Genomic DNA, 22,903 nt, shown 5'->3' on the forward strand with positions numbered 1-22,903 from the left:
GGTCTGAGTCCCAAGAAACAAAGGATGGAGATTTAAACTGTTTGACTATAAAATACTTAGTTTGCTTTCCTCCCTGTCTCAAGGCTATGGTTTTTCCTGTGGTCATGTATGGATGTGGGGGTTGGACTGTGAAGAAGGCTGAGCACCAAAGAATTGATGCTTTTGACCTGTGTGTTGGAGAAGACTCTTGAGAGTCCCTTGGACTGCAAGGAGATCCAACCAGTCCATTCTGAAGGAGATCAGCCCTGGGATTTCTTTGGAACGAATGATGCTAAAGCTGAAACTCCAGTACTTTGGCCACCTCATGCGAAGAGTTGATTCATTGGAAAAGACCCTGATGCTGGGAGGGATCGGGGGCAGGAGGAGAAGGGGACGACAGAGGATGAGATGGCTGGATGGCATCACTGACTCGATGGACGTGAGTCTCAGTGAACTCCGGGAGTTGGTGATGGACAGGGAGGCCTGGCGTGCTGCGATTCATGGGGTCGCAAAGAGTCGGACACGATTGAGCGACTGATCTGATCTGATCTGTCTCACTCAGGATTCAACTGTTATTTCCACACTTCAGTTTCTCTCCCGGACAATACCTAATATCTGGATATTCATTTTTTTCACTCTGAACTTGGACAACAGTGACAAATACCAACTCAGACTAGCTTAGGCAGTTTATTGGGTCATAACCGAACTATGGCAAAGGTGTGGGAAGAACTGCTCTCAAGATAAAGGGGAATGAAGGGCTGACTGGTCCCTTCTGAAGCCTCTCTTACCATCATTTCTCTGCTTTTCTAATTGAATTAGATTTATTTTTCTCAAAAAAGTTCCCTTCTCCCAGACTGAAACCATAGCTTCAGAAGTTTCCAGGCTCACCTCTCCTACCTTTACCAGAAGGAGGGACTTCCCCTTAGTGTCCATTTAAATGAAGGATAGCAACAGACCACACGCACGCATATACACACACACCCTGATCTGTGACTCGGTGTCAGGCTTTCATGGTCAAAAATTCCCATTAGATTCCTAAGTTGATGGTACAAAGAACCAGGAGTTCTTCGGAAGAAAAAGGGGCCTGTTCTAAAAAGGTGAAAGTCTTGTTGGATGTATGCACTGTAGATATCCACCTTATAGATGATTTCTACTTTCTTCCTTTTATTTTACAGGTGTTCCCTCTCTTCTTACTGAGATTTCAAGAGCATCACACCACTATGTGACTATGAAAACAGTACCCGGGCCCTACCACTGACTTGTTGAATGAATGTGGGTGATTCCTCTCTCTCCTTTGGGCTTCATAGTCTTTAAGTATAAAGAATTTGGTTATGATCGTCCCTACAGCCCAGCCAGCCTTACTTCTTTGTGAGAATGTGAGATAACTCTTGCAGCTATTAGAAATGATGTAACAGCCGCCATTTCTCCCTGTGGATAATCCTTGGGGGAGGGCCCAAGGTCCTTCTCATGATAGAGGAGGATATTTCCTGGCAGAACTAAGAAAAAGTAAGTCTTATCCCTTTGATACCACAGACCCACCCTTGGCACCAGGCCAACCTGGAGCTGCATAAAACTAGGCTTAGCTTCAGCTCTCAGCTATATGCCTCCTGACAACATGAAGACTACAAGCTTCTTGGTCCAGGTGGTGCTCCTTCTCGTCCTTGGGACTCTGGTGGCACAGGCAGCTGTCGTAACAGGTGAGTGGATGAGTGGCCTGGGTGGGGCTGACTTGGGTTGAGGAGAAGATGTTGGGGGCAGCCTGGGTCTTGACAAGGGGTAACATGCAGAGCTGGGGCCCAATCTTCAGCCTGGACAGAAGGTTTTGAGTGTATCCAGAGAAGTAGGAAATTGTCCATTAGACTCCATGTGCATTCTGCCCCAGGACTGAGAAATCAGGGCTGTTTGTGGAAAGAGTGTTGTAACATGACCTTGGTCTCAGGCATTGATACTTGGACAGAACATGCAATGAAATTGAGGATCCCCAGCAATCTGGGCCCTGGGTGTGGGGGTCTCTTCCCTGCCTGCCTGTCCCATCAAAGCACATCAGTCCTGTAAGAGGAGGTTAAGAACTAACAGGGCCTCAGAAATCATGGAATCTGAAGACCTCTGTTTTCCAAAGCAGTACACTGAGACCTAGAGCGAGGTGAGGAATTGTCAGGACAATCTCCAGAGCCAGGATGGAGCTCAGGTCTCCTGGCATGTATTTCAAGCTCCTTGTCCTTCCACGAAGTTTCCTCAAAGATGACAATGTGTCCTCATCTCCTGAAAGTCACTCCTCCCTGGCATATCCTCATGAGGGCCCCAGGACCCAGAATGGAGGGTGAGGGGAAGAAATGGACACCCAAAGGAAACCTGGTCCTATGGAGCTTTTCCCCAAAGCCCAGGGAACAGCCATCCGAGAGTTCAGGCCCTAGCTAGCCCTGGTGAGCCTTCTCTATCTCAGTGTCCCTCAGCTTAAGGGACACCGCAGTGAGCAGTGGCTGGACCTGGAGGAAAGACTAGATAGTTGAAGCAGACACATTGGTCTAAATGTGGGGATATTCCTTTCAACAGGTAGTCCAAAAGGTCAAGGAAATGTTGTATTCAACGGAAAGGGTCCAGTCAATGGTCAATCTCCTGACAAAGGACAAGATCCAGTGAAAGGTCAAGACCCAGTCAAAGGACAAGATCTAGTCATAGCACAAGACCGAGCCAGACTTCCATCCAAGCATGGCTTCTGCCCCAGGGTTCGGATCCACTGCAACTTGTGGAATCCCCCTAACCTGTGTTGGGGAGATGCTCAGTGCCCAGGGGCCAAGAAGTGCTGTGAAGGCTTTTGTGGGAAGACCTGTATGAATCCCCGGTGAGGTGAGAAATGGGTGGAGGGAAAGGAGGCCCGTGAAGGGGCAAAGAGGCCAACTGGCAGAGGGCAATCCTAAGCTAGTGGGGAGAGGACACAGGAGGTGATGGAGAGACTGAGGGGTCTCAGGGGCTACAACTGGGGTCCTGAGAAGGATGGCATGTGGACGGGGTCCTGCCTCCCACGGCCTCTGAGTCTCTCACCTGCTGACTCACGTTTCCGATTCTCTTTTCTTCTACCAGAGTCTGTGCTTGTGCACCGTGAAGTCCCCAGGGATGCAGGCCCGGGTGCCTGTAGCACGACCCTCTCCCACACTGCCCCTTATTCCTCTCATCTGGGAGGCCCAAGCTTGAGCATGGACTGCCTCCCTCATGGACTTTCCAATAAAAGACTGCTTTCAACTCCATTTGTTTCTGGCTCCTGTGACCTCTGGTCCCCCGAGAGCTCCGGGGAGATGGGTGTGGGTTTGGGACTTCCTGTCCCCAGTGGAGAGTGGAGCAGGAACCATGACAGATGTTCTTGGGGTGTGAAGGAGAGCAGGGGCAGGAACAAGAGGTCTATTCCTAGGTTTCCTTGCAGAAATCCAAAAATCAACCCAAGAACCGCAGCCTCCATTTCACCAGGAAATGGAAACCTAGACATTTGGCCTCTGGCCTCAGACCAGGGAAATAAACCCCCAAACCTTCCCATTGACCTCCACTTCTGACCTGGCTATGATCAACCCTGCCAGTGTGACCAACCAACCCTCCTGGCTAAACCTCTGACTCCCTCCTTCCCTTCCTCTAATGTTTCCCATGAATCTGTATCCTCCAAGAAGACAGAAAGACAGATGCCAGGAAATCCCTGTTCACGAAGCATTTCACCTGTTCATGCCTGACGTGACCTCCAGTAACACGTAATTCCTTTGGGTGAAGCAATATCCTCTCCCAGCTTTCTATTTCAAGATGTGAGTGAGGAGGCAAGACACATCTATCCTTCCGCGTCATTGCTGAATAAAGTTCTTTGGGGACATACAAGTTGGGGTAGAGTGACTGGAGGATTGAAGACAGCAGGAGGGTGTATGTTGGGTAACGTTGGATGACCTTGTGGCTTTGCTGTTGGCTCAGCTGCCCCACTGCCCTTGTGCAATGGAGTTCTCCAGGAAGAAGTGGGAGGAGCCTTGGGGTGCAATGGGCACCCCACTTGGAAGTCAGGAGACCTGAGTTCTAGCTCTAGGCTCCTCCCAACTTGCTAGATGACTGCAGATAAATCTTTCTCTCTCTGAGCCTCAGTTTTGTCTATTCAGTTTGAGGGGAGTTGGATGAAATTATTCTGGAAGTATAGTAATGAATGTCAGTTCAGCCGTGATATTCTGGTGCTGAAACATCTCTTCTTTGTATGTGTGTGTTGGGCTCTGCTAGAGGGGAGGTGGGGAGCAGAGGCTTTGTTGGGGGTGAGAGAACAGAGAGCCCAGTGTCCCTTAGACACCCGCCCAGGAGCCAGGGTTCCCCTCTGATTCTCCAGGGGATGGACTGGACCACGCATCTCGGAGCACAGACAAGAGCGGGGCCTAAACTTCTGGCCTGAAAAACCTCTAATACACCACTGGTGGTAAGAATGGTTTCTGTCTTAGAGTTTTGTCTCTTCCAGATCCTGCACTAAACATGTCATAAGTATTGTCTTATTTCTCATTAGAACTCCGTCAGATGGGTATATACACCTCTTTAATTTTGTTACAAGATTGAAACCATGGGACTTCCCTGACAATCCAATAGGTCAGACTCTGTGCTTCCAGTGCAGAGGGTGTGGCTTTGATCCTCGATCAGGGAACTGAGGTCCTGCAAGGCACACGGCACAGTAAAAAAACCAAAAAGATTGAAGTCATGAAAGCGTCATTAATCACCCAAAGACACAGAGCTAGTAAATGATGATAAGTCCTAGTTTTTCAAAATTTTTATTGAAGTATAACTGATTTACAATGTTGTGTTCATTTCTTTTGTACAGCAAAGAGATTCAGTTATCCCATATCCACACAGACTCTTTTTCACATGCTTTTCCATTACGATTTACCACAGGATACTGCATATAGTGCCCTGTGCTATACAGGAGGGCCTTGTTGTTTATTCATTCTATATATTATAGTTTGCACCTACTAATCCCAAACCCCCAATCCTTCCCTCCCCACCGCCACCCCCTTGTAACCCTGAGTCTGTTCTCTATGTCTGTGAGTCTGTTCCTGTTTCACAGATAAGGTCATTTTTGTCACATTTTAGATTCCACCTATAAGTGATATCATACAGTATTTGTCTTTCTCTTTCTGACTCTCTTCATTGAGTATGATAATCTCCAGGTTCACCCATGTTGCTACAGATGGCATTATTTCATTCTTTTTTATGGCTGAATAGTACTCCATTGGGCGAGTTATGGTGGAAAGATCTGACAGAATGTGGTCCACTGGAGAAGGGAATGGCAAACCACTTCAGTATTCTTGCCTTGAGAAGCCCATGAACAGTATGAAAAGGCAAAATGATAGGGTACTGAAAGAGGAACTGCCCAGGTCAGTAGGTGCCCAATATGCTACTGGAGATCAGTGGAGAAATAACTCCAGAAAGAATGAAGGGATGGAGCCAAAGCAAAAACAATACCCAGCTGTGGCTGTGACTGCTGATAGAAGCAAGATCCGATGCTGTAAAGAGCAATATTGCATAGGAACCTGGAATATCAGGTCCATGAATCAAGGCAAATTGGAAGTGGTCGAACAAGAGATGGCAAGAGTGAATCTTGACATTCTAGGAATAAGCAAACTAAAATGGACTGGAGTGGGTGAATTTAACTCAGATGACCATTACATCTACTACTGCGGACAGGAATCCCTCAGAAGAAATGGAGTAGCCATCATGGTCAACAAAAGAGTCCGAAATGCAGTACTTGGATGCAATCTCAAAAACAACACAATGATCTCTGTTCGTTTCCAAGGCAAACCATTCAATATCACAGTAATCCAAGTCTATGCCCCAACCAGTAATGCTGAAGAAGCTGAAGTTGAATGGTTCTATGAAGACCTACAAGACCTTTTAGAACTAACACCCAAAAAAGATGTCCTTTTCATTATAGGGGACTGGAATGCAAACGTAGGAAGTCAAGAAACAGCTGGAGTAACAGGCAAATTTGGCCTTGGAATACGGAATGAAGCAGGGCAAAGACTAATAGAGTTTTGCCAAGAAATTGCACTGGTCATAGCAAACACCCTCTTCCAACAACACAAGAGAAGACTCTACACATGGACATCACCAGATGGTCAACACCAAAATCAGATTGATTATATTCTTTGCAGCCAAAGATGGAGAAGCCCTGTACAGTCAACAAAAACAAGACCAGGAGCTGACTGTGGCTCAGATCATGAACTCCTTATTACCAAATTCAGACTTAAATTGAAGAAAGTAGGGAAAACCACTAGACCATTCAGGCATGACCTAAATCAAATCCCTTATAATTATACAGTGGAAGTGAGAAATAGATTTAAGGGCCTACATCTGATAGAGTGCCTGATGAAGTATGGAATGAGGTTCGTGACATTGTACAGGAGATAAGGATCAAGACCATCCCCATGGAAAAGAAATGCAAAAAAGCAAAATGGCTGTCTGGGGAGGCCTTTCAAATAGCTGTGAAAAGAAGAGAAGTGAAAAGCAAAGGAGAAAAGGAAGGATATAAGCATCTGAATGCAGAGTTCCAAAGAATAGCAAGAAGAGATAAGAAAGCCTTCCTCAGCGATCAAGGCAAAGAAATAGAGGAAAACAACAGAATGGGAAAGACTAGAGATCTCTTCCAGAGAAGGCAATGGCACCCCACTCCAGTACTTTTGCCTGGAAAATCCCATGGACGGAGGATCCTGGTGGGCTGCAGTCCGTGGGGTCGTTAAGAGTCGGATACGACTGAGCAACTTCACTTTCACTTTTCACTTTCGTGCATTGGAGAAGGAAATGGCAACCTACTCCAGTGTTCTTGCCTGGAGAATCCCAGGGATGGGGAACCCTGGTGGGCTGCTGTCTATGGGGTTGCACAAAGTTGGACACGACTGAAGTGACTTAGTAGTAGTAGTAGTAGAGATCTCTTCAGGAAAATTAGAGATACCAAGGGAACATTTCATGCAAAAATGAGCTTGATAAAGGACAGAAATGGTAGTGACCTAACAGAAGCAGAAGATATTAAGAAGAGGTGGCAAGAATACACAGAGGAACTGTACAAAAAAGGTCTTCAGGACCCAGATAATCACAATGGTGTGATCACTCACCTAGAGCCAGACATCCTGGAATGTGAAGTCAAGTGGGCCTTAGAAAGCATCACTATGAACAAAGCTAGTGGAGGTGGTGGAATTCCAGTTGAGCTATTTCAAATCCTGAAAGATGATGCTGTCAAAGTGCTACACTCAATATGCCAGCAAATTTGGAAAACTCAGCAGTGGCCACAGGACTGGAAAAGGTCAGTTTTCATTCCAGTCCCAAAGAAAGGCAATGCCAAAGAATGCTCAAACTACCGCACAATTGCACTCATCTCACATACTAGTAAAGTAATGCTCAAAATTCTCCAAGCCAGGCTTCAGCAATACATGAACTGTGAACTTCCAGGAGTTCAAGTTGGTTTTAGAAAAGGCAGAGGAACCAGAGATCAAATTGCCAACACCCGCTGGATCATGGAAAAAGCAAAAGAGTTCTAGAAAAACATCTATTTCTGCTTTATTGACTATGCCAAAGCCTTTGACCATGTGGATCACAATAAACTGTGGAAAATTCTTCAAGAGATGGGAATACCAGACCACCTGACCTACCTCTTGAGAAATCTGTATGCAGGTCAGAAGCAACAGTTAGAACTGGACATGGAACAACAGACTGGTTCCAAATAGGAAAAGGAGTATGTCAAGGCTGTATATGCTCACCCTGCTTATATAACTTCTATGCAGAGTCCATCATGAGAAACACTGGGCTGAACGAAGCACAAGCAGGAATCAAGATTGCTGGGAGAAATATCAATAACCTCAGATATGCAGATGACACCACCCTTATGGCAGAAAGTGAAGAGGAACTAAAGAGCCCCTTGATGAAAGTGAAAGAGGAGAGTGAAAAAGTTGGCTTAAAACTCAACATTCAGAAAACGAAGATCATGGCATCCGGTCCCATTATGGCAAATAGATGGGGAAACAGTGGAAAGAGTGGCTGACTTCATTTTTGGGGCTCCAAAATCACTGCAGATGTTGAGTGCAGCCATGAAATCAAAAGACGCTTACTCCTTGGAGGGAAAGTTATGACCAACCAAGAGAGGATATTAAAAAGCAGAGACATCACTTTGCCAACAAAGGTCCATCTAGTCAAAGCTAGTTTTCCAGTTGACATGTATGGATGTGAGAGTCGGACCGTAAAGAAAGCTGAGCACTGAAGAATTGATGCTTTTGAACTGTGATGTTGGAGAAGACTCTTGAGAGTCCCTTGGACTGCAAGGAGATCCAACCAGTCCATCCTAAAGGAAACCAGTCCTGAGTGTTCATCAGAAGGACTGATGTTGAAGCTGAAACTCCAATACTTTTGCCACCTGATACAAAGAACTGACTCATGTGAAAAGAGCCTGATGCTGAGAAAGATTGAGGACAGGAGGAGAAGGGGATGACAGAGGATGAGATGGTTGGATGGCATCACTGACTCAATCGACATGAGTTTGGGTAAACTCTGGGAGTTGGTGATGGACAGGGAAACCTGGCATGCTGCAGTCCATGGGATCGCAAAGAGTCGGACGTGACTGAGCAACTGAACTGAACTGAACTGAACTGTGAGGACACTGCTCATGCCACTAAATTATTCTAACATATCAGAGACTCAGGGTGTTTTGCCTTATCATTTATTTCTCAAAAGAGACCACAGGAAGGAGGTTACTATGCCAACCAGGCAGATGGAGTACCTGCCAGTGGAGCTGAATCTCCAGATTCCAACAGGAGAGATGCTTAAAGAGCAGGGACCTCCCAGTAAACTGTTGCAGAACACTTTCTGATATTCCTGGGACATAATGAGGTAAGATGGCAGGGCTAGCAGAGCTGAGGGTCGCTGGTCTGGGTTGGAGCCTGCAGGGAAAGTGGGTGTGCCCAGTAGGGAGCTACCTGCAAGTGTGGGGAAAATGTGCAAGACCCAGTGTGGAGACTTCATTTTCCTCCACAGTCTGTACTGGCTGCTGGGCATTAGATAAAATAGCAACATCTTCCAGTTTTGACCACGTGACCACATATAGGAGAGGAACCTCATCGTCCCATCCTCCCAAGCTCTTGGTTGTGTCTCGAACCCTTCTAATTGTCCAAGCGACCTTCTTTGTTCTTCGTGGCTTGAGGGTGTGCCAAGACCCTCTCCAATGTGAGTATTTTCTTGCTTGCCCAATATGTAGCACTGGCTCAACTCATTACTGGATTTCTTTCAATGGCTTTGTGTTGTAGCTGTCAACTTTGTGTGACCAGGGGTGGAGGTGAGTTGAGAAGCCTCCTGTGTCTCAGTCATGGACCAGAACTTCCTGTTTTCAGTTCTTTTACATATACATCTGGGAGTGGAATTGCTGAGTCATCTGGTAATTCTATGCTGACCTTTCGGAGGAACTGTCATGCCGGAGACCAGCCCCGGCTGATCCAGGGTATTCGAAGGGGAGACAGCGTCGGTGATTAATTTAAATATTCATCAAAGATATAAAGAGTAATAGAATGAGGATAGCTCAGTAGGAAAATCAGTGGAGAAAAGAGGCTGAGTAGCTTGGTTTACGCGGAAAATCAATATAACCTGTGACACCAGGTTAGCTGTGACCACGGAGGCCACAGGCGCCCTCTCGAATAGCAGAAGGTGCCCCACCTTAGACACCTTCTCAAGTGGGTCTTAGAAGCCCAGGCAAATAAATGGTCGCAGAGGATATCCGCGCTCCAGATGGAAACTTCAGCTGGAATGTGAAAAGAAAGAATGACATGGGGAGACCAAGCTTTGGTGAGCAAGGCCCGTAGCTTTATTTTCAACCGGGGCTTTTATACCCTAAGTTACACATAGAGGATAATAGGGGATGTGAAATCGTGCAAAGTCAGCAGTCTTTGATCCTTATCAAAAACCAGGGTTTCTTTCCTGCAAATTTATCGTATACAAATTGTTTAGGTGATTGACATCATCTTCTGGCCAGAAGACCTATTAACATTTTATGACTCTTGACAAAGGTTTGTCAACCGTAAGACTTATTTTCTCTAAGAGTAATTATTTTAAGGTTTGGTGCCATCTTCCGAAGGTGTTAGTTTCATTCCTATAGGGCAGAGGTGCAGTGGGTTTACAACAAAGGAAAGAATTTATTACCTTAAGGGTCTAAAGTTGCTAACACCAAGGCCACTACTTATTTTTTCTACATACCAACTATATTAATTAATACACATTCAAGGATACAATACAGGGGATGTGGAAACTTGGCAGCAAGCATTGGCTCATCAATGAAATCTTTTACTAGTTTTATTCTGACAGTTTCTAACTCTCTGAGAGGCTCTAAGCTATTTGAATATCTTAAGCTTCCCGTGCCTCTCGAGGCTGAGAGACTGTAAACAATCGTATGCATAGCTGTAGGAGTCCGGGTAAACTTGTCAGGTGAGTTAGAGAGCTATCTGAGGGGTTTAGATTTAAACACTCCTAATGCCCAGGAACTTATTAACTGGAGCTGTAAGTTAACTCTTTGTCAGAGAGAGCGAGATGGTGGTGGGGGACAGCCCCCAGTAAAGTCAGAGGTGAGAGCACAAAGCAGTAAAGTAGGCAGACTCTGGCTTTTGGGGGTAGATGCTCGAGAATATCCAGGGGGACTCCTGAGGCTCGATCCTGCCTTTGCGTATGCCGAGCCTCCTTCCTCATGACCTTTGTCATGAGTGGAGTGCCTCTCGCCGGCTCCCGGCATAGTCAGGCTGTTTTCCACAGAGTTTGCACCATTTTACCTTCTCCCCAGCAATGTACAAGGGTTCCAATTTCTTCACCTCCTGGTTGATGCTTGTCATTTTCCATTAATTTTTTTTTTCTTATAGTCATACTATTGGGGATGAAGTGGTATCCTGTGATTTTGATTTGCATGTGCCTAATGACTAATGACTGGAGAAGGAAATGGCAACCCACTCCAGTATTCTTGCCTGGAAAATCCCATGGACGGAGGAGCCTGGCAGGCTACAGTCCGTGGAGTTGCAAAGAGTCAGATACGACTGAAGTGACTTAGCAGCAGCAATGACTAGTGATGTTGAGCATCTTTTCCTGGTGCTCACTGGCCACTTGTGTATCTTCAGAGAAATGTCTAAGTTCTTTGCCCGTTTTTAAATTGGGTTGTTCATCTTTTTAATGTGGAGTTGTGAGATCTTTGTATAGTCTGGGTCATAGGCCCTTATCAGAGACCTGGTTTGTTTCTTCTTCTCAGCAGGATCTTCTCACTATCCTGCTAGGATCCTTTGATGCACAAGTTTTTAATTTTGTTGAAGCTTATGTGTTTTAAATATCCTTTGACTTGAAGCTATTATATATAAAGCAGTCAGTGGACTTACTCTTTGAGCTACCTCTCTCCCTCATCCTCCTATCTGATGGAAGTTTTGGTATTTGTACTTTATCACAATAGGTCACATTTACATACTATTTATTACTCCTGCATCAGACTTAATTCCACAATGAAAATGTTCAGTACTCAATAATAATCATGTTGCTAATTCCTGCAAATGTTTCTTGATTGAATAAATCTTGTCTCTTGGAAACTCCCCAGGAAAGTTATCAGAAACAATCTTTCTTGAGTTCTTGCACATTTACAAATATATTTAGGTCAAGGACAAATTAGTTGTACAAAAATCCTCAGTGCATATTTTCTTCCATAGAGTATCTAAGTTTTGCTTCACTATTTTCTGGCATTGAGTATTGCGATCTTACAACCTGATTTTTTAAGGTTTTGTTTCTTTTTTAGTTGGACGGGGGGTGTTGGCCTCCTGAAGACTTCTGTTTTTATCTTGAAAGACCACAATATTTACTTGCATTCATCTTGTGTTTACTATAATGTGAGCTTTTAATTGTAGACTCAAATCTTTTATTTCAGAAATATTTTCCTCAATTATTGTTTTAAATAATTCTTCTGTTTTGTTGACTTGGTTTTCTTCATGGTAGGACTTGATTTTTGTGTCTGGTGGATCTTCACTGACTTTTTAATATTTAAGACTCTGTTTTTAAGCTACTTCTTTTGTTGTTTTTATTTTTATGTCATATGCTTTTCTTATGGTTCCCTTTTTCTTCCTTACTTTACTTAGTCCTTATTTATGAAATATTTTTCTTCTTTTCTTCAATTTCTCTTCTCTCCATCAGATTCTATTTCACATCTTCCTGTTACTTTGCTATCTCTTTTTGGGTTTCTATATTTCTGTCTTATGATGATTCCTCATACCTCTGGGCTTCCCTGGTGGCTCAGACAGTAAAGAATCTGCCTTTAGTGTGGGAGACCTGGGTTCATTCCCTCAGCTTGGAAGATCCCCTGGAGAAGGGAACGGCTACCTACCCCAGTATTTTTGCCTGGAGAATTCCATGGACAGAGAAGCCTCAGTTCAGTTACAAATCCATGGGGTAGCGGAGTTGGACATGGCTGAGCGACTTTCACTTCTCCTCATACCTTTAATTTGCTTCACTAGTTTTAAAAATCTATTTTGGATTATAATTTTTTTCTCAGCTTTGTGGTGACATTTTACTGGGGATTTTAAAACTCCTCTTTCAAATGCTTTTAAGGTTTGCTTCTCATTTCTGTTTTTTTAAAAAGGAGTCTCTTTATACAGCTTATATGATTTCCAAATTTCTTTCTGATTTTAAAATCAGAGTCATGGACTATCTTTTGAAAGGAGTATCTTATTTGAGTGGGAAGGGTTGGAAGTAATAGGTTTCTTAATTTAGCTCAAGGGCTCCCTCCTCTGTTGCAGTTTTCCTAATACATAGGTGGACTTCTCTTTCTTAGGTACTTGTTGAAAGAGGGCTCCCACCATCAGCCCTGGCCACTATGAGATATTACTCCAGCATTGCTAGGTAACAACCGCTCTCATAAATACCCTGTATTCTTCTCTATTTATTTTATTCATATCTCCCAGCACTTGTGTCCTGCCTTGCTTATTCTCAGACCCACTCACTTCAGCTCCCACTCTAGGTGGGCACTTTGCTTTCTGAGAGGTGAATATTTTCTAATCGGAAGTGTCAGTATGGGAGGGAGCTGGGGTATGGCAGGTACTGTGCAGAGTCTCCATCTACATGCATTTCAGCTGCTCCCAGACTGCCTTCCTGCAGGGGTTGTAAATCAAATGCCTATCTTTCCCCAGACTCCTTCATATCCAGGATTTCACGGGTGATTCGGGTTCTTACAATGAGATGTGCTCATACAATAGCTGAAATTCCTTTTCTGCTTGAACTACCTAGGTGTTTCTTTTGACTGCCTCTGATTCATGCACTGTTTTACTTTTACATTATGACATATTTTATACATCCCTTTGTAACACTTACAATGATTATATGTGTATATAATCATTTCTTTAGATGCAACTCTCAATTACCCTGTTTTCTCCACTCACGTGATTACTTGAGTGCTTTATTCTAACCTATAATGAATTTTGGTAGCTCAGTGGTAAAGAATCTGCCTGCCAATGCAGGAGATGTGAGTTTGATCACTGGGTCAGGAAGATCCCCTGGAGAAGGAAATGGCAACCCTCCCCAGTATTCTTACCTGAGAAATCCCATGGACAGAGGAGCCTGGGGGGCTACAGTCCATGAGGTTGCAAAAGAGTTGGACATGACTTAGCAACAAACAACAACAACAAATTACGAATTTTAATTTTCTTTATTTGATATGTTCGGATCATAAGAGTAGTGATTTTTGCTGTGATGAAATAAAATCCTTATTTCCAGGCAGGATAAGAAAAAATTAAACACAAAATTCTCTCTCTGCATCCATTTGGGCCTCTTCCCTTCCTCCCTAATGTGTAGTGTAAGCTTGCATTACATATTAAACAAACTTCCTCGAAGACAGGAGTGTCTGCTTGACCTTAAAAATAACATTTCCTCCTTTCTTCTGACAATAGCAATATAATTTCTTAAAAGGATAGCATTCTTCCCCAACTCTGTGGGGGATCACGAACTTCCTTCTCTCTTTATGCCTGCTTACTGGCACTATGGTCCTTGGTGAACTTTGTATAAAATATCACTATGTCATTTTGATGTGTGATCCTTTGTCTCAAAAACTTGTATGCCTGTGCCTTCAACTTGCACCTGGCGGAACAGTTTCTTAGAGCTTTCTGAGAGTCTCTCTTCTGGGTTATAATCCTCAGTCTGGTTCAGACTCTTTCTTCTTAATTGTTAATTGAACTTTCATCGACAGCTGTAACAAGAAAAAAATTAGAAACTGATATGGATAAAGGCAGAGCTACTCGTGCTTTTCCTCTTTTCCCTCCCATCATCATCATGTAACCAGTATTCACAGCAGTGGCTATTCCTTCAAACACTTTTCCTTTTTCACACACAAGTATTTTCATATACAGGAGTTCTATGTTCAACTGGAATATTATCAAAACCCGTATAGTACTCTCCAACTTTTTTTTCTGTTGGTAGGATTGCATGGACATCACTGGAAGTCAGTAAACAGAGATCTAGTGATATTCATTTCTTGGTAATATATTAATAAATGTAACAGGATCCCATCAGACATGATGAGTTTTTTGGTAAAGCAACATTTATTTATTTATTTTTCTTCTCCTTCCTTCTATCCTGCCTTCTTAACCTGTATCCTCCTTCAACCACTTCAGTTCAGTTCAGTTCAGTTGCTCAGTCGTATCCGACTCTTTGCGACCCCATGAATCCTAGCACGCCAGGCCTCCCTGTCCATCACCATCTCCCGGAGTTCACTCAAACTCATGTCCATCAAGTCGGTGATGCCATCAGCCATCTCATCCTCTGTCATCCCCTTTTCCTCCTGCCCCCAGTCCTTCCCAGCATCAGAGTCCTTTCCAGTGAGTCAACTCTTCACATGAGGTGGCCAAAGTACTGGAGTTTCAGCTTTAGCATCATTCCTTCCAAAGAACACCCAGGATTCATCTCCTTTAGAATGGGCTGGTTGGATCTTCAACCACTTAGGGAATGTATATTAATATTATGATGTGCAGCCTACTTAATATGACAGTAGTGATATTTGTTTACTATAACCAAGTTAGAAACATACTCTCATTATGCGCAAGTCATCTCTCTGGTGACTCTATTTTTTTTCATTTGTGTATCTGTCTATGGTTGTTGTAATACCACTTTATCATAATTATTACAGCTTTAAAATAAAACTTGATATCTCTTACATCAAGTCTTATTAAATTATTCTTCTTCAAGAGTATTTTGGCTATCATGCCTTTTGCATTTTTTGTATGCATTTCAGAATTGCATTGCTAAATTTCTCTTGGTTTACTTTTGCAAAAACTTTTCTGGGGGTTTGATTGCCTTGAGACTGAAAATCAATTTGAAGAGAATTGGCATGCTTATCATATTGAGTCTTCCAATCCATGAACATCATATACATTTGATTTAGGGGTATTAAAAAATGTCTGTCACTAAAGTTTTATAATTTTCTTTGTAGCGTTTCTGCACAAAACCTATTATGTGTATTTATAAGCTTTTCATGTTTTATATGATTATACAAATTATTGATAGCATATTAAAAAGCAGAGATATTACTTTGCCAACAAAGGTCTGTCTAGTCAAGGCTATGGTTTTTCCAGTGGTCATGTATGGATATGAGAGTTGGACTGGGAAGAAAGCTTTGGAGCACCAAAGAATTGGTGCTTTTGAACTGTGGTGTTGGAGAAGACTCTTGAGAGTCCCTTGGACTGCAAGGAGATCCAACCAGTCCATCCTAAAGGAGACCAGTCCTGGGTGTTCATTGGAAGGACTGATGCTGAGGCTGAAATTCCAATACTTTGGCCATCTCAGGCGAAGAGTTGACTCATTGGAAAAGACCCTGATGCTGGGAGGCATTGGGGGCAGGAGGAGAAGGGGATGACAGAGGATGAGATGGCTGGATGGCATCACCGACTCGATGCACATGAGTTTAGGTGAACTCCAGGAGTTGGTGATGCACAGGGAGGCCTGGTGTGCTGCAATTCATGGGGTTGCAAAGAGTTGGGCACGACTGAGTGACTGAACTGAACTGAACTAAAAAATTATTGAAATTTCATTTGCTGATTTGTGTTGTTGATTTATGTAGTACCATTGAGTTTTGTATATTTCCTTTGTATGCATCTGTTGTGATAAATTCTCATTGATTCTAACAATTATCTGTAGATCTGTTTGAAATTTTATGAACATAGTTGATTTTTGTGTTCATGAATCTATGTTCTATGAATAAGATTTACTTAAAATCTTCCTTTTTCATAGAATCCTTGTTGATAATTTTATTTGTAAACAGCTTTATTGACATATAATTGACATGAGTCCTTATTAAGCTCTGCTATCAAGATTATGTTTACTTCATATGACATGCTGGGAGTTGTTTATTTTCTGTTTATGTCATATTAGAGTTAGTTATTCCTTGTTTCTTATTTTCTAATTATGTCATATTAGAATTATTTGTTCCTTGTTTGCCTTATAGAATATGCTTACGAAGAGGTCTTATCATGGAGCTTTTCTTTGGTCAAATATTGTTGACCATTGTTTCCATCTTTGCAATGGTTTTCTACTTTTTCTTGTGTCAGTTACAGTTTAGAAAGTTACTTTTTCTATGATCCTTTTGTAGCATTTAGTTTTTTTTGTCACGTGAATTGAAAACATTAATGAAACAATTTCACCAGTTTAAGGATATCATGAAGCAGAAATGCATAAGTCCAGAGCAGAAAGAATCGAACAACAGCAGGCATTATCTAGAGAACAGGAGAAAAGAGTGCCACCCTGAGCTATTTTGAGCAGGTCTAAGAATGAGTTAAAATTTTTACTTACAAACCATATCACAGATAAAGACCTTTCTCTATAATATGTAAGGAGTGCTATAAATTGACAAGAAAAAAGCTAAAGAATATATAGGAAAATGAGCAAAAGAAATAATGTTTTCAGATAAAGAAATATAAGTAGCTTTTAAGATATGAAAAATGCTTGAAATAATTCATGATGGAGAAATGCTAAAGTCTCTCACTGTTTCCATTGTTTCCCCGTCTACTTGCCATGAAGTGATGGGACCGGATGCCATAATCTTAGTTTCTTGACTCTTGAGTTTTAAGCCAGCTTTTTCACTCTCCTCTTTCACTTTCATCAAGAGGCCCTTTAGTTCCTCTTTACTTTCTGCCATAAGGGAGGTGTCATCTACGTATGTGAGGTTGTTGATATTTCTCCTGGCAATCTTGATTCCAGCTTGTGCTTCATCCAGCCCAGCATTTCACATGATGTGCTCTGCATATAAGTTAAATAATCAGGGTGACAATATACAGCCTTGATGTACTCCTTTATTTTCTTGAGCTCTAAAATCACTTCAGATGGTGACTGCAGCCATGAAATTAAAAGACACTTGCTCCTGGGAAGAAAAGCTTTGACCAACCTAGACAGCGTACTAAAAAGCAGAGACATTCCTTTGCTGACAAAAGTCTTTCTAGTCAAAGCTATGGTTTTTCCAGTAGTCATGTATGGATATGCGAGCTGGACTATAAAGAAAGCTGAGCCCTGAAGAATTGATGCTTTTGAACTGTGGTGCTGGAGAAGACTCTTGGAGAAGACTCCTTAGACTGCAAGGAGATCAAACTAGTCAATCTGAAAGGAAATCAGTCCTGAATATTCATTGTAAAGATTGATGCTGAAGCTGAATCTCCAATTACTTTGGCCACCTGATGCAAAGAACTGACTCATTGGAAAAGACCCTAATTCTGGGAAAGATTGAAGGCAGGAGGAGAAGGGGATAATGGAGGATGAGATGGTTGGATGGCATCACTGACTCAATGGACATGAGTTTGAGCAAGCTCCAGGAGTTGGTGAAGGACAGGGAAGCCTGGCATGCTGCAGGCCACGGGGTTGCAAAGAGTAGGACATGACTGAGTGACTGAACTAAACTGAACTGAGAAAGATGCTAACTAAAACCTTCAGCAGTGCATCACTTCTCACTCATCAGATTGGTAAAAATCGAAAAGATTTTGCTCATGTTTAATTTTACTAGCTATGCCAAATGTATTTTCAAACAGGTTGCATGAATATACAGTCTTACTAGTAATGTGTGACAGTTTCTTCTCTCTACAAAACAATGAGGAAAAGGTAGACAACCCAGTGAGAAATGAGCCAGATGCTTGAGTTAACAGAAAATTAGAAAATCCAAGAAAGTGGTTACCTGTGTGGAAGATGGACAGGTAAGAAACTGGCGAGGAATAAATGTTGATACGGCATATATACTAGAAATACTCTCTTTTTGTTCTTGGTACGTGAGTGCTGGCTGCCATTTTAATGTTTTAATTCTTTAAGGAGTATCAGTTCTACACACGTTTTTGTTTGCATAATTTATTTTGTGAGGAGCTTTTTCTTTTTTTAAGTAGCCTGCCAACTCCAACATCTTGTCTTTGTTATAGCTCCTTAATGTTTCAGCAGCACTGGTGGACACGATGAGGTCTGAGGCCCAAGAAACAAAGGATGGAGATTTAAACTGTTTGACTATAAAATACTTAGTTTGCTTTCCTCCCTGTCTCACTCAGAACTCAACTGTTTTTTGTTTTTTTGGTTTTTTTTTTTGACAAGATAAATGTTTATATTTTTCTCAGGCAGGTAAGTCCAGAAATCATTAGGTCCCCAAGATGCTTCTGTCCACTGTGTGGACTCTTAAGCTTATGGTTCAGAACTGTTGCCATAGCTCCTGCCATCACTACTATATTGTAGGCAGCAGGATGGAGAAAAGGCAGAAGAGTGTAGCTCCCTCATAAAAGACTTTTGGGACTTTCTCATTATATTTAATTGACCAGAACTTTGTTACATTGCTATACCTGTCTGCATAGGAACCTGGAGAGTATATCATTGTTTTCCCTCAGATACAGACTTCTCTGCAACTACATTCAGCCATTTCTCACATACCTGTCTCTCTCTGGGTCCACTTGTGTTGACTTTACCTCCAGGGGTATTCTTTTCCTTTGCTTTGTGTATCTTTTTTGTATAGTTTCCTTTATTGATACTTTTGGCTTGCTCATGCATTTAGGTTCCTTTCTTCTTCATGGTCATGAAGGTACTTAATACCTTTGTTTTCTGTGCTGTCTGAGCTTCACTTCCTACGGCTAACTGCTTTATTTTCCAAGTACTTTTCCACTCATATTTTGGAGAGTAACAATGATTGGTTTCGCTTAACCTAGCTTTTCCTGCTGGGCCCTAACATGGCTGTTGGCAAGGCTGAGGATGGATAGCCTGCTAATTTAATCAGCTGTGGTTATCTTGCTTATGGGCCTTGTTATCTGCAAGTGTGTGGAGGCAGAAGTGAAGTGAAGTGAAGTCGCTCAGTTGTGTCCGACTCTTTGCGACCCCATGGACTGCAGCCTACCAGGCTCCTCCCTCCATGGGATTCTCCAGGCAAGAGTACTGGAGTGGGTTGCCATTTCCTTCTCCAGAACTCAACTGTTATTTCCACACTTCAGTTTCTGTCCCTGACAATACCTAACTTCTGGGTATTCATTTTTTTTACTCTGAACTTGGACAATAATGACAAATACCTACTCAGACTAGCTCAGGCAGTTTATTGGGTCATAACCGAACTATGGGAAAGGTGTGGGAAGAACTGCTCTCAAGATAAAGGGGAATGAAGGGCTGACTGGTCCCGTCTGAAGCCTCTCTTACCATCATTTCTCTGCTTTTCTAATTGAATTAGATTTATTTTTCTCAAAAAAGTTCCCTTCTCCCAGACTGAAACCATAGCTTCAGAAGTTTTCAGGCTCATCTCTCCTACCTTTACCAGAAGGAGGGACTTCCCCTTAGTGTCCATTTAAATGAAGGATATCAATAGACCACACACACGCATACACACACACACACACACCCTGATCTGTGACTGGGTGTCAGGCTTTCATGATCAAAACTTCCCATTAGATTCCTAAGTTGATGGTGCAAAGAACCAGGAGTTCTTCGGAAGAAACAGGGGGGCTGTTCTAAAAAGGCAGAAGCCATGTTGGATGTATGCACTGTAGATATCCACCTTACAGATGATTTCTACTTTCTTCCTTTTATTTTACAGGTGTTCCCTCTCTTCTTACTGAGATTTCAAGAGCGTCACACCACTCCAGATGTCGAATGCCACCTTCCCTATTACTTTCTTGGTCCACTTCAGGGACTGCCTGTGAAATAGCAAAGTATAATGATTAGTCATTAAACGTTCAGGGCAAATTTGCCTTTGAGATGTTTTCTTGGGATCAGGGGGAGAATGAAAGAAAAGCCTAGTATGATGCTGGGAAGAATAAATTGTTAGGGTAGGTCTGGCTGGGGCTTGCAGGAGCCAGGGAGTAGCGGGGAAAACAGCTTGGCTATGAAAACAGTACACCGGCCCTACCACTGATTTGTTGAATGACTGTGGGTGATTCCTCTCTCTCCTTTGGCCTTCATACTCTTTTAAGTATAAAGAATTTGGTCATGATGGTGCCTACAGACCAGCCAGCCCTACTTCTTTGTGAGAATGTGAGATAGCTCTTGGTGCTATTAGAAATGATGTAACAATCACCATTTCTCCCTGTGGATAATCCCTGGGGGAGGGCCCAAGGTCCCTCTCAGGATAGGGGTGGATATTTCCTGGTAGAACTAAGAAAAAGTAAGTCTTATCCTTTGTGAAACCACAGACCCACCCTTGGAACCAGGCCAACCTGGAGCTGCATAAAACTAGGCTTAGCTTCAGCTCTCAGCTATATGCCTTCCTGACAACATGAAGACTACAAGCTTCTTGGTCCAGGTGGTGGGCCTTCTCGTCCTTGGGACTCTGGTGGCACAGGCAGCTGTCGTAAAAGGTGAGTGGATGAGTGGCCTGGGTGGGGCTGGCTTGGGTTGAGGAGAAGATGTTGGGGGCAGCCTGGGTCTTGACAAGGGGCAGCATGCAGAGCTGGAGCCCACTCTTCCACCTGGACAGAAGGTTTTGAGTGTATCCAGAGAAGTAGGAAATTGCCCACTAGACTCCATGTGCATTCTGCCCCAAGACTGAGAAATCAGGGCTGTTTGTGGAAGGAGTGTTGTAACATGACCTTGGTCTCAAGCATGGATACTTGGACAGAACATGCAATGAAGTAAGGAGCACCAGGAATCTGGGCCCTGGGTGTGGGGGGTCTCTTCCCTGCCTGCCTGTCCCAACAAAGCACATCACTCCTATAAGAGGAGGTTAAGAACTAACAGGGCCTCAGAAATCATGGAGTCTGAAGACCTCTGTTTTCCAAAGCAGGACACTGAGACCTAGAGCGAGGTGAGGAATTGTCAGGACAATCTCCAGAGCAGGATGGAGCTCAGGTCTCCTGGCATATGTCTCAAAGCTCCTTGTCCTTCCACCAAGTTTCCTCAAAAATGACAATGTATCCTCATCTCCTGAAAGTCACTCCTCCCTGGCATATCCTCATGAGGACCCCAAGTCCCAGAATGGAGGATGAGGGGAAGAAATGGACACCCAAAGGAAACCTGGTCCTATGGAGCTTTTTCCCAAAGCCCAGAGAACAGCCATCCTAGAGTGCAGACCCCAGCTAGCCCTGGTGAGCCTTCTCTGTCTCAGTGTCCCTCAGCTTAAGGGACACCGCAGTGAGCAGTGGCTGGACCTGGAGGAAAGACTAGATAGTTGAAGCAGACACATTGGTCTAAATGTGGGGATATTCCTTTCAACAGGTAGTCCAAAAGGTCAAGGAAATGTTGTATTCAACGGAAAGGGTCCAGTCAATGGTCAATCTGCTGACAAAGAACAAGATCCAGTGAAAGGTCAAGACCCAGTCAAAGGACAAGATGTAGTCGTAGCACAAGACCGAGCCAGACTTCCATTCAAGCGTGGATTCTGCCCCAGGGTTCGGATCCACTGCAACTTGTGGAATCCCCCTAACCAGTGTCTGAGCGATTTTCATTGCCCAGGGGCCAAGAAGTGCTGTAAAGGCTTTTGTGGGAAGACCTGTATGAATCCCTGGTGAGGTGAGAAATGGGTGGAGGGAAAGGAGGACCGTGAGGGCGCAGAGAGGCCGACTGGCGGAGGGCAATTCTAGGCTAGTGGGGAGAGGACACGGGAGGTGAAGGAGAGACTGAGGGGTCTCAGGGGCTACAACTGGGGTCCTGAGAAGGATGGCATGTGGACGTGGTCCTGCCTCCCACTGCCTCTGAGTCTCTCACCTGCTGACTCACGTTTCCGATTCTCTTTTCTTCTACCAGGTAGAGTCTGTGCTTGTGCACCTGTGAAGTCCCCAGCAATGCAGGCCCCGGTGCCTGTAGCACGACCCTCTCCCACACTGCCCCTTCTTCCTCTCATCTGGGAGGCCCAAGCTTGAGCATGGACTGCCTCCCTCATGGACTTTCCAATAAAAGACTGCTTTCAACTCCGTTTGTTTCCGGCTCCTGTGACCTCTGGGCCCCCGAGAGCTCTGGGGAGATGGGTGTGGGTTTGGGACTTCCTGTCTCCAGTGGAGAGTGGAGCAGGACCCATGGCAGATGTTCTTGGGGTGTGAAGGAGAGCAGGGGCAGGAACAAGAGGCCTATTCCTAGGGTTCACTGTAGAAATCCAAAAATCAACCCAAGAACCGCAGCCTCCATTTCACCAGGAAATGGAAACCTAGACATTTGGCCTCTGGCCTCAGACCAGGGAAATAAACCCCCAACCCTTCCCATTGACCTCCACTTGTGACCTGGCTATGATCAACCCTGCCAGTGTGACCAACCAACCCTCCTGGCTAAACCTCTGACTCCCTCCTTCCCTTCCTCTAATGTTTCCCATGAATCTGTATCCTTCAAGAAGACAGAAAGACAGATGCTAGGAAATCCCTGTTCATGAAGCATTTCACCTGTTCATGCCTGAGGTGACCTCCAGTAACATGTAATTCCTTTGGGTGAAGCAATATCTTCTCCCAGCTTTCTATTTCAAATTGTGAGT

General features: G+C 43.7%; 2 protein-coding genes across 2 annotated transcripts; both read left to right on the forward strand.

The window, feature by feature from the left end:
• Nucleotides 1–4,415: 4,415 nt before the first annotated feature.
• On the forward strand, nucleotides 4,416–20,132 carry LOC132346973 (craniofacial development protein 2-like). Its single transcript, XM_059893065.1, has 2 exons — nucleotides 4,416–9,186; nucleotides 20,045–20,132. Exon 1 carries the CDS (start codon nucleotides 5,221–5,223, stop codon nucleotides 6,385–6,387), a length of 1,167 nt encoding a protein of 388 aa, XP_059749048.1. The 5' UTR covers nucleotides 4,416–5,220; the 3' UTR covers nucleotides 6,388–9,186; nucleotides 20,045–20,132.
• Nucleotides 20,133–20,720: 588 nt separating this feature from the next.
• Nucleotides 20,721–22,355, forward strand: LOC100850808 (elafin). Its single transcript, XM_003586849.6, has 3 exons — nucleotides 20,721–20,804; nucleotides 21,661–21,954; nucleotides 22,189–22,355. Exons 1-2 carry the CDS (start codon nucleotides 20,723–20,725, stop codon nucleotides 21,951–21,953), a joined length of 375 nt encoding a protein of 124 aa, XP_003586897.2. The 5' UTR covers nucleotides 20,721–20,722; the 3' UTR covers nucleotide 21,954; nucleotides 22,189–22,355.
• The last annotated feature ends 548 nt before the right edge of the window (nucleotides 22,356–22,903 follow it).

This window comes from Bos taurus, chromosome 13 (genome assembly GCF_002263795.3).
Source record: "Bos taurus isolate L1 Dominette 01449 registration number 42190680 breed Hereford chromosome 13, ARS-UCD2.0, whole genome shotgun sequence".
Classification (NCBI taxonomy): Eukaryota; Metazoa; Chordata; class Mammalia; order Artiodactyla; family Bovidae; genus Bos; species Bos taurus.